This window comes from Balaenoptera borealis (assembly GCF_965194805.1).
Source record: "Balaenoptera borealis genome assembly, chromosome: 2".
In the NCBI taxonomy this organism is placed as follows: Eukaryota; Metazoa; Chordata; class Mammalia; order Artiodactyla; family Balaenopteridae; genus Balaenoptera; species Balaenoptera borealis.
Window position 1 is genome coordinate 84616190 of NC_138867.1, and position 12390 is coordinate 84628579.

General features: G+C 38.9%; 1 protein-coding gene across 1 annotated transcript in view; it reads right to left on the bottom strand.

Annotated features, from left to right (window-relative positions):
- SLCO6A1 (solute carrier organic anion transporter family member 6A1) overlaps positions 1-12073 on the bottom strand; it is a 96700-nt gene extending 84627 nt beyond the window's left edge. The window contains exon 1 of the mRNA XM_082380429.1: positions 10246-12073. Within this exon, the coding sequence (XP_082236555.1) occupies positions 10246-10579 (334 nt within the window). The 5' untranslated portion in view covers positions 10580-12073. The remainder of the gene's footprint in view (positions 1-10245) is intronic.
- Positions 12074-12390: the final 317 nt, after the last annotated feature.

Consider the following 12390-nt stretch of genomic DNA (forward strand, 5'->3'; position numbering starts at 1 on the left):
CAGTTGCTTGAGCCAGTGCCCATGAACACTGTACTGCTGCATCATCCACTGTTGTTGCTGATGGAGCTTTATTTATTCCTGTCTATAAATCCAGGAGCCTTCACTTACCCAGTATTGCTGCTGCTGCCAAAATCATCACCAGAATAGAAAGAGAAAAAAGAGAGAGGCTTCCCCTTGCCCCTTTTGCAAATGTACTGCCACAGCCTCTTACTGGCAACACCTAAGTGGAAGCCAGCTGGCAAGGAAGTCTGGTAAATGTAGTTTACAGGCTGCCAGTCCCCTTGGAAATAGGAGTGAGTCCAGAAGGGCAACAATGGAGTGCATGGCCAACAAATAACTTGAAGAGTTCACCCTCTGGACTACTTAGGACACATTTTCACCCTTCTTCCCATATTTAAACTTCCATACCAAATTAATAGCAACATAATCATGCTTCTGCCAAACATGTTGCAATTATCATTCTTACAAACAAAGATGTTCTCACTTTTTCCCCAAAAAGGGAGACACACAGTCCAATCAGTCACCATATCCATTTCAATGTAATTTTAACCCTTCTTCTAGTTGAATCACAAACCTGAATGGGTTTTCTTTAACATAAAAATTAAATTGTAAGGTATAAATGGTATAAGTAAATAAATAATTAAGCAAAGATGTAGGCCTAACTAAATCTGTGAGGGAACTGTATTGCAGAAGAAACCATAATCAGACCCAGACCACAGCAGTTTAACAGACCAAAACCAGCAAGAAACAAGATATAGAAACTTTGCTGCACCTAAAAGCATTTTCTTCAACTCTCATTTTTTTTTTAACATCTTTATTGGAGCATAATTGCTTTACAATGGTGTGTTAGTTTCTGCTTTATAACAAAGTGAATCAGTTATACATATACGTATGTTCCCATATCTCTTCCCTCTTGAGTCTCCCTCCCTCCCACCCTCCCTATCCCACCTCTCTAGGTGGTCACAAAGCACTGAGCTGATCTCCCTGTGCTATGCAGCTGCTTCCCACTAGCTATCTATTTTATGTTTGGTAGTGTATATATGTCCATGCCACTCTCTCACTTTGTCAACTCTCATTTTAAATGTGGCCAAGGAGGATATTGGCCAAGGCAAGGAATGTCCTGTCAGTAACTGTGTCCGTCTCTGGGGTTGGGGTATTAATTCCTCTTCTAATTCAGGAATATTCTGTAGAGACAAATTTGCAAAGTTATCTTCCACAATACTCTTCTATAAAATAGTAAGGGAAAGAGGAAGAGAAAAAAATTAAAAATTGAAATACATACACACACAAATGTATATATGTTTGTGTGTGCGTACACTTAAAACAAGAGAAAAATGCATAGTTGCTACAGTTTTTATGTCTCTAAATGGTTATGAGACCACAGTTGATATTTATAACTTCCTCCTTCCAAAATTCACCCTCTCTTCTTCCTCTTGATCTCAGATAACATATATAGGTTACTATCATAAAGCATATGCCTCACTCTACAGGACAGTACCCAAACTTTTGACTGTTGTCTCCTAGCTGAAGCCTCATCTGAGTCTTCAATAGGACATTAAAATTATCTATAACGCCAAGAGTTTCTGGTTATTGAACTCTGTAGTAAGACCAGTGAATTCCATGAACATGAACTTCTTGATGTACTTCTTTTGCTGTAAAACGAGTTCCTTCGTTAAAAGCAATGTGATACTACATAAGATGATTATGATGGTGTATGAGGCATTCATTAAGTCCAATTATAGTTGTTCTGGCAGAACTGTGGTGATAAAAGAAGAACCCAGATCTAAAATATATATCTATTTCAGTGATGAGAAATTATTGCCCACTCTATAATAGAAGCAGATAACATAATCAACCTGTCTCCAGATAGCTGGTTGGTTTCACTAGGGAATGGAGTTATTTCCTGGATTGTGTTGAATTTTCCTGGTGGCAATTCAGGCACTCCAAAATGCAATAGCCAGATCAGCTCTGGTGAAGATAAAGCCTTGCATTCAGCTCTCATATAAACTCTTATCTTTGATGTGATTGTCACTATAAATATGAGCCCACTGAACAAGACATACAATGGCAGAGGAAAGAGGCTGATTAATATTCACAGGATAGTTGTCTATCTACTTCATTATTGAGAGCTTCCTCTGCAATGGATTTCTTTTGGTGAACATTCACGTAGGATAACTTTGCCCATTCAGAGACACATACCACTTACCCAACCCTTTCCTAGTCACCAAATGGTCAAACCGTTAGTCAAAGGCAGCCTGGTATCTAGGCAATACAGACAATCAGATGTACTCTCCAATGTTTTGCCCACTGGAAGGACTTCCTTTTTCCTCTGTTTTTCAGGGCTATAATGCTTCATATAGCATTATACTACAGCAGACTTTTGTCTTCCAAAAACCACAAGTTGACCAAAGATTATGTTTTTTCTTAGTAGTGGGTGGTAGAAATGAAAAACTTTTCCTTCGTTTGAGAAGAGGTAGCCCTGCATACTCCATACCAGTTGGTCCCTAGAGACATCACTGAAGTGGCAGGCAAATTTTGGGTGTATAAGATATTATCTCCCAGGACAGATTTTATGTTAGTCATTCTGGGAAGGCTGGAATCTGATTCTAGCTATGAGTCTAGTAGCAATAAGGGATGGTAGGGTGGGTCATGAGGGCAATCAGCATTCCCTTAACTCAGGTGAAATAAATTCAGTGTCTCCAAGCAAGGAATTGCTTCTTTTTGAGACACAGCAGGAATAGTTGCTCCTACTGGGAAAGGAGGTTCAGGATTTCAGAGTTTACAATTGTTGGATTCACAGAATTCCACCCAAATGCCTTTGTCCCAATTCTCAGGGTTCCACTCTTCTCCAATCAATGCCCCAACTCTCACATAAGTGATCTCATAAATTTATGAATTCAACTTATGTTGTAATTCTGAAAGTGTGAATACGGGTTGGTACTGCTCCAAATATGCAGTATGTGCCTAAAAGTGATAAGATTCTCACAGAACCATCAGAAAAGCTCATGCATTTCTAATCATGCCCTAAACTTCTCATTTTGTTTCTGTGAATTTTTCAGTGCAGTGAGAAGCAATCAACCCCAAAATCTTTGTAGTCAAAAGTTCCACCTTAGGACTCAATTGCAGAAGCTATTTGTCTCCCAAAGTCTTGCCTCTAGTAAGAACTTTATCCCAGGCAACATTTTAAATAACTCTTTTAAGTCACTACATGCCACTGACTTCCAGTGTACCATTTTCCACAGGCACAAATATTGCTTTTTTCATTGCTTTCAAGCCCAATCAGGTCAGATAACCAATTCCAGATTCCCATCTTTAAGGGTTGTTTTGTTTGTATTTTTCCTGGTTCAATGCCTGGTATGGAGTACTACATAAAAAATCATATAATTTTTGTAATTTATAAACCAACTAGTTTTATTACATTAGTGAAGCTAAAAATTTAGTCCAAAACTTTTAAAATATCTTTATATTATGTATCATGATATTTACAAAATAAAGGGATATTATTCTCGTTATACACTCAGATACTTTAACCAATTTTTTAGCCATACTTACCTCTAATAAAATGTTAATTCATATTTTTTCTGAAGAATATATTTTAATATGATCTTATCTCTAATTGTTCTTATAAAATTAATTGTAATTCAGAGTTGCTTTTTATAGTTTTGCAGTAAAGAGTTAACTCAGGCCTGGGTTGCTCAAAAAAAGGCCTGTCTTCAAGACTGGTCTTTGGTTGGCTCCTGGGAGATGACTCTGAGCCCTTGGAATATTCTGCCATATAAGAGTGCTTTTATATGCTGGAGGCCTTGAGCCACACAGCCCCATTTTGGTCAGACAGTTTATGTTAACAACATGATTTATGGTGAATGCCTTCTTTGTTGGGTGTGAGGGATAGGGTAATAGAATCTGAGTAGCTGAGGTCAGTCACACAGATGCTACATGCCTAGAGGACTGACACCCCCTCAAAAACAAAAACAAAAACAAAAACCCTGGACACCAAGGCTCACATGCGCTTCCTTGGTTGGCAACTCTTTGCACATGTGTTATCACACGTTGTTGCTGAGAGTATTAAGCATATCCCTAGTATTAATTCCACTGGAAAAGGACACATGGAAGCTTGGCCTGGTTTTTTCTGGACTTTGTCTCATGTGCCTTTTCCCTTTGTTAATTTCAATCTGTATCCTTTCACTATAATAAATCATAACCATGAGTATAACATCTTTCTCTGAGTCCTTCTAGTGAATCATTTAGCCTGAGTGAGGTCTTAGAGATCTCCAATATAATAGTTAATAAATTTGAAGTTGTTAAAGCCTCCAAATGACTCTTTACTGCAGATCATAATATTTTCATTGAAAAAACACTCTTTATAAGTGTGCAAGTATCCCATAAGCTCAAAGAAAACACTACTAAATAATGTCTTCAGTTATATTTTTGTACTGAAATATTTCAGACAAAATACTCAATTCAGAGAATCTTTCTTTGACAAATACTTTACAAGACAAAGCTCTTTAAATAGGTTGTCTCTATGATTATTTTGAATGTTTCACCAAATTTAAGTGCCCAAAGCCATAGGCCTCCTTAATTTCAATTCAATATATGAAAATGAATCATTGTAATTCACTAAATTAATATAATAAAAAATAAAAGCCACATGAACATCAAAATGCAGGAAAAGCATCTGACAAAATCTAACCCCCTTTCATAATAAAAACACTCAATGAACTAGGAATAAAAGGCAACTTCTTCAAATCGATGAAGTACATATATGGAAAACCTAGAGCACACTTAAAAATTTAACTGTAGAGGTACCGTATGACTGAGCAATTTCACTCCTAGGTATAAATCTAGAGAAATGAAAATATGTGCCCACACAAATACTTACACACAGTTCCAGTTCCACATGTAAAGAGCTTAGAAGTTACCACTATGTCCTAATAAGTAACAAACTGAACAGACTGAAAAATTAACACTCTTCTTGAATACATAAGAGAAGGGAAGACACAGGGCAAATTTGAGAAGATTTTGAAATCAACTGTCATTATAATTCATCAATCCATACATTTAAATTTTGTGTTTGATTTCCAGAAATATCTGTTCTGTGGTTAAAAGAAATGAGAGCTTATTTCAGGGCTTTGATGGGAGCCCTTGAATTCTCAGACTATAAATTGAGCTGAGAGTTAACAAACCTAAGTTTGTCATTTTCTCTTCATAAGTGCTTCAGGGCATTCAAAAGATTCCATCCAACACCAGAGTCCTTATAGTCATCATTACTACCATAAGGTAAACTACAGCATCCACTCGGCTTTCAAAGTACATGCTTCATTTGGCATTTCATCCCAATCAAGCATAGGTGATAGCTTGATTAATTATGATACCACTACATGCCAAGAACTACTACCCATCTTCCACTGGCAAAGAGCTCAGCACTTCACTCAAGATTAAAGGCATAACAAAACCAATCCTAAAACTACAATTTTATGAGTATATCTTCTGGGACTACTCCTGATACCAATTCCATAACAGTCTGAATCCAATCAGAAGAGAGAAACCACACAGTAATTTGAACAAGAAAAGTTTAATATAAAGAATTATTAACTATAACAGGAGATTCATGTAACAAGGCATTAGCTAGTTAGATGTAAAGAGAATGCTAAAGAATATAGAAATAGCCCATATAAGGAACAACCACTCCCCCAGGGCTGAAAGGGAGCACTCAAAGGCTAAAATTCAGACCTTGCTGAAGAGAGCATAGCCATGGCTTATTGAATGACCAAGAAGTCACTGTGGTGCCATGCTAACAAAACTGGCAGGAAATCTATACTCTAAAACTTTGTGGTAGTTCTCCTTCTATGTGCTGGGGAAAGCTCTTCATGGGGGATGCCAAAGGAAGCTGCCAGCCACTGAGTGCTTCTGGCCACCATGCACTACAGCAGAGGGATACTGGAGAAGATGCAAGCACTGCAACAGCCTGATGACAGAGAAACCTGTATACACTGCAGGAGCTTGCCAAGCAAACACACTGGAACCAAGAAGTAAAATTTCCTGTGTAATGGCTCTCCAGTACCTTCTACTGTTAAAATTTAACATTGTGACAGCTGGTAAAGAAAAATATTTAAAGGGCCCAGGTCCATTTTCACAGAGCAGGCAAAAAGGACGAGTTTGGAGCTGAGAGGCAAAAAGCTGATACTAATATTGATATAGAGAGGCAATAAATCGACAAACTAATTCTGAAAGAGTTTGTGTAGGCACCCAATCATACATAAACTCTTTCAGAAAAAAGAAGAGAAAGGAATGCATCCAAATTAATGTAATGAGGCCAGTATAAACTGATACTAAAGACAGACAAAAACATTCCAAGAAAACTACAGACCAATACTCTCATTAAAAAAAATTCTTAGCAAAATTTTGGCAAATTGAATCCAGCAATCTATTAAAAAAGATAATAGGCCAGCAATAAGGGTTTATCCCAGGAATGCAAGGTTGGTTAAACATCCAAAAATCAAAACCACAATATATAATGTTAATAGAATAAATAAGAAAAACCATATCATGGTCTCAATAGATACAGGAAAAAAAACACTTGATAAAATTCAACACCACTGATGATAAAAATTCCCAACCAACTAAGAATAAAAGGGAACATCTACAAATTGGTAAAGAGTATCCACAAAAACCCTGCAGTTAACATACTTAATTGTGAAAGGCTAAATGATTTCTACCTAAAATCAGGAAAAATAAATGAATATCTCTTTTCAGAACTTCTATTCAACATTGTACTGGAGGTCCTAGTCAGTGCAAGAAAGCAAGAAAAAGAAATAAAAAGCATACAGACTGGGAAGAAAGAAGTAAAACTGTCCTGATTCACAGCTGACATGATCATGTAGTTAAAAATCCTAAGGAATCTGCCAAAAGGCTCCTAAAACTAATAAATTAATACAGCAAACTTGCAGGAGAGAAGACCTAAATAAATAGATACACCATGGTCAGGCATCAGAACACTCAGTATTGTTAAGATGTCAATTTTCTGTAGAGGATGGACTTGAGGACATAGGGAGGGGGAAGGGTAAGCTGGGACAAAGTGAGAGAGTGGCATGGACATATATACACTACCAAATGTAAAATAGATAGTTAGTGGGAAGCAGCTGCACAGCACAGGGAGATCAGCTTGGTGCTTTGTGACCACCTAGAGTGGTGGGATAGGGAGGGAGGGAGGGAGATGCAAGAGGGAGGAGATATGGGGACATATGTATACATATAGCTGATTCACTTTGTTATATAGCAGAAACTAACACAACATTGTAAAGCAATTATACTCCAATAAAGATGTTAAAAAATATATATATAGGCTTAAGTTGATTGCAAAATGAATCTTTCATTGGGGTCTGGAAAATCTACTCTCCTAGCAACTATCTTTCGAAAAAAGAAAATTATATATATATATAATTCTAATTTGCTATTTGAGGTTTCCAGTAGAATGACTGTTTTGAGCAATAGTAATTTCTTTATTCTTTCTTATAATAAATCAAAAGAAAAAAAAATGTGAATTTTCTCCAAACCTATAGAATCAAAGAATACCCAACTAAAATCCCAGTAAGTTGTTTTACAGAATTAAACAAATTGATTCTACAATTAATGTGGAGAGGAAAAGTACCTAGGATAGTCAAAACAACTTTTAAAAAGAACAAAGTCAGAAAAGTACCTGATTCCAAAACATATAATAAAACCAGAGTAAACAATGCAATACAGCATTTGCATAAGTTAGACATATTAGTTCAATATAACAGAATAGAGAGGCTAGAAAAAGACTCTAGAGATTAGAATTTCAACAACAGTGTCAAGGTAATGCAATGGGTCAAAAGACAGTCTGTTTAATAAATCATGCTGGAATAAAGTATCCATATGGAGAAAAATGATTTTTGACCCTTTCCATACACACACAAAAAATTCATTCAAAATGGATCAGAGATCTAAACATAAGAGCTAAACCATAAAAATTCTAGAAGACAACAAAGCAGAAAATCTTCATGATGTTGAGCTAGGCAATACATTCTTAGATAGAAACCAAAAAGAATGAACCATAAAAAATTAAGAAACTGGACTTCAACAAAAGTGAACACCTTTTTCATCAAAAAGGCACCAGTTAGAAAATGAAAAGGCAAACCACAGGTTTGGGGAGAGAGAGGGAGAGGGTGGCAGGCAGGCAGGTATGGCCTGAGTCTGGTCCTAAGGAACGATCAAAAAAACCCATGTCAAAGTTCAACATAGAGAATGAAAGACCCATATACTTTAAGACTGGCATGGACATAAGAAACAGGGAAAGAATGAGGAACTGTTGCAGATGAAAGAGGAAGTCTAAAGTATGACAACTAAATGCAACATGTGTTCCTGGATAGAATTTTGGACCAAAAAGGAAAAGGAGACAATATTGAGACAGCTGGCAATATGTGAGTGGGGGTACGAATTCATAACATGATGCTGGTGTCACACTAATATTCCTGACTGGGAGGGGTGTAAGGTGGTTATGCAGGAGCATGTCCTCACTTTGGGAAGATGCACACTGGAGTATTTAGCAGTGATGGGGTACCATGTCTGAAAAAGTCTATAAGTATAGGAGAGAAAAGGTGAAGGAACAAATGTGGTAAAATGTAAACAACTGGAGAACCTGGGTGAAGGGGAGGCATGAATTCTTTGTATTGCCTTTGCACCCTTTCTGTATGTTTGAAATTGTTTAAAATGCAACAATAAATAAATGAATTGATAAATGGAAAATGAAGAATTCATTTATGAATTCATTTAAATAAATTCATAAATTCATTTATGAATGAAAGACTCAGTATTTATACCCAAACTGTGCTAATGATCTGTATGAAGTCAGTTAATAAGCAGTAGAGCTAAAAACCATTCACTGCAACCACTCGTTAAAAACATTCACTGGCTCCACATTACCCACCGAATAGGGGGATTATATTGAGATGATGCTTGTAAAGCACCTGACTTATTAACCCAGTACATTGATGGGAAGTAAACAACTTTTAGTATCCTTTCAGAATTCTCAGTCTGGTATTTAAAGACCTCCATAATGTGGCCACAATTTGTCTTTTTCTTCTTTTTTAATTTACTTATGTATTCAATACATATTTATTGTCTTTTCTGCCTCAGTCTCTATATTAGGTCCTGGGGAGACACGATGAATAAAATAAATATAATTACCGGTTTTGGTGGTTAGGTGAAACCATCATCCAGCCAAACTTGTCACTCACCATTATGAAACAAGGCTTTCCTGCATCTGAGTGTTTATTTACCAGAACACTCTTTCATTCATTTCCTTATTCAATAAATATTCTACATCCCCAGCTATCACTGTACCTATTTGTCAAGGCATAATTCAAATGCTTCTTTCTCAAAGAAACTTCTTTGATGATTTCTCAAGACAAACTGATGACTATTTATTTGTTCCTCTCATATGGTACTTATCATATTTAGCCTTTTTATTGAAGTTACTTAGTCACAGCATTTTAGAGCAAAAAGAGATCATGTTTGGCAAACTCCAATATCAACCGTGTAAACAGGATGGTAAAGAATCTAGGTGTAATGGGAGTGGTGAGGGCTGTGGCCAAGTAGAAAATATACGCCTCCTCTAAAGGCATTCAAATTCACACTCTTCTTCAAACTGTGTGGGCAAAGATAAACACCTCTGAGTTTGGTTTCTCTGATATAGTTTGAGGTACCACTCCACCTCTTCAATCCACACATATGGAAACAAGATCCAGGAGACAAGTGGCTTGGCCAGTGTGTCTCAAAATTGTGGGTAGAAGCAGAAACAACCTGGTGATCACAGATACTGTTTACGACTTTATTTTAATCTCCCAAGTGATTCAGCCCTGAATGACGACGGAGCTTCTCAGGGCTGGTGACCAAACAACGGTTCAATGACTCAACGCCACCCTCCCTCCATCAGGCTATCTGGAGGCCAGGCCCTCTTCGCACACGGAGGGGGGATTATGTCCATCAGGTGCCTGATGAGGTGAAGTAAACCAGGCGGTGGCCCGTTTAACCTGCTTTGATTGCAGACGTACCTTGAGAACGCTGGAGAGTACCGCCACACGAAGCGGGGACGCCACACCACACGTGGCTCTCCCCACGCACCTCGTCCCTCTTCCGCCTCGCCAACGTAGGCAACCCTCTGGCGCCCCGCATTGGCCCGCACCAGAACCACCTCTCCTCCACCCAGCCCCACCTCAGGCTTACATTGAGAGGTGACCAGGATGCAGAAGAAAATCAGGAAGCAACGGATGTTGTTAAAACGTTGACAGCGGGGAAAAGCCATACAGCCCAAGCCGCAGGGCCCCTCCAAACTCTCTTTCTGTTCTTCCCGTACCTTCTTGATACTGGGGGCCATGGACCCAGCCTGGTCTCTTTCCCTTTTTTTGAAACTTCCGAACTTGATCAGGCTAGCTGTAAAGATCCTGAAGCGCGGGTATTTTCCCCTGGCTTTCCCGGCCTCGGCCTCCGAGGGCACGGTGTTCTCGGCAGGCTGGGCCAGCGCAGCCCGGGGCTCCACTTCCACTAGGGCTTCTTGCATGGCTCCGCCGCGGCCCGCTGAGGCAGGGGTCGTGGCTGACGCTGGGCGGCGCAGGCGGGGCGGGCCGTGGGCTGCGGTTCCCACAGGCGCGGTGCGGCCTGCTCTCCTTGCTTCAGCGGAAAAGCTTGCCGGGCACGGACGTCGGGGAACTGGTGGCCACCCAAACCTCCAGAGGGAACGTTTCTCCTTGGGCAGGAGGCAAACGTCCCGCGGGGAGGCTGACAGTTGCCCTGGGAGAGCTTAAGGGCTGTTTCCTTCTTTGCTTCCACGTGGGGAGGGGGAGGGGGTGGAGCGAAAGCTAGTACGACTAGATTCTGCTAACTGCTCACACAGGGGCCGCCAGAGGAACTCTAATGGAAAGGATCCATTAGATATTTTGATCCACTAGCATCAAAGGATGCTACTATTTATTTAATACTTTCTCGTTAGGAAGCAAGGAAAGAGAAATGTTCAATGATGGGACAGTAGAACTGTCTCCCAGTTTACCCAGACTTATTTTATCGTGGTGTTTTTTGAACTGGATGATCTCGCTAGAAACAACCTGAAAATTGTTAAATGACCAGGAGAAATCAGAAGACATGAAAAAGAAACTTCCTTTCCATTAGAGTAGGGTTGTTTTTGTACCTGGGAAAGTAAATCACTTTCCCATTCCCCTATTTAGGGAGGAAAATAATAATCCTTTCTGTTCTTAACTAGGGATAGAGTTTCCAGGACAATAATTTCTATGTGTAAAACACTTCACTTAGAGGAGCAAATGGATGAAAACCAGCAAGATTAAAAAACAATGTACTTTCCCAGGCACAAAAATCTTTCTGAAAAGAAAGAATGTAAGAGAATATTACCAGGATATGAAACGTGTGTTTTTATGTAAAAATGCAATTTCTTATTGGTTTTCTTTTCTTAGGCAGAAATACAAGTTATTCAGGACATATGTATGGGGAGGATGACTTTCCAGGAGAAATGAAACTATCTTTCCTCCCCTGGATTAGACGTTGTGTTATCAAAAACAACCCAGCTCTTCAACAAGTTTTTGTGCTGCTAAAATGGTACTGGGGCTGGTAGACCAGGGGAAAAAAATCACTGAGAAGAACTGCGGAGGAAGGTACCAGAGACACCACCATTGACCTGAGGCTGGGCTTTCTTCAGCAGAGCTATATGCCCATTGGTGAATGGAAATGTTATTTTGCCTATACTAAGAAACTTAATTTGTCAAATATATGTAACTACATACAGAGGAACAATGCCCTAGTTTTCCCATGTTCATCATACTCAACTAGGATTCTCCCTTCATATTGCTTCCTGACATTAATAAGCATAAAGGAAACAGAAAGCCTAGGAGGTAGGAAAGAGGTTGGACTCTTATTCTTGTGCTTTGGTACCGGACTGGGCACTGCCTGAGAGCAGAATGAAAAAGACAGCTCTGATCAAAATAAATGGTACGAGTACTTTTACTTCTACTCAAAATACAGAGAGCCAAACTGAATGTTACCCCCACTCTAACAACAACAATAACCAAAGGAAAAAAGCAAAAAGAAAGCTAGATAATTTTTTAAATTATCACTTTTTTGAGCCCAAAGCAACCAGGTGAAATGATTCCAAGGATACAAACACCTTGGAAGAAGGATGAGACTCACAAACTGTTTCACCTTTGGCAGAGCACAGAAGGAAGAAATAGCAACCATAAAAGAAGATAGGAAGAAAACACCTGAAATTTTAATGAATACGTAAAGGCTAAGTGAGGCTGGCACAACAGTTTAGAAACCTTAGGAACCTCAGACACAAGGGGAATCTACACCCACTTACCAGATCTT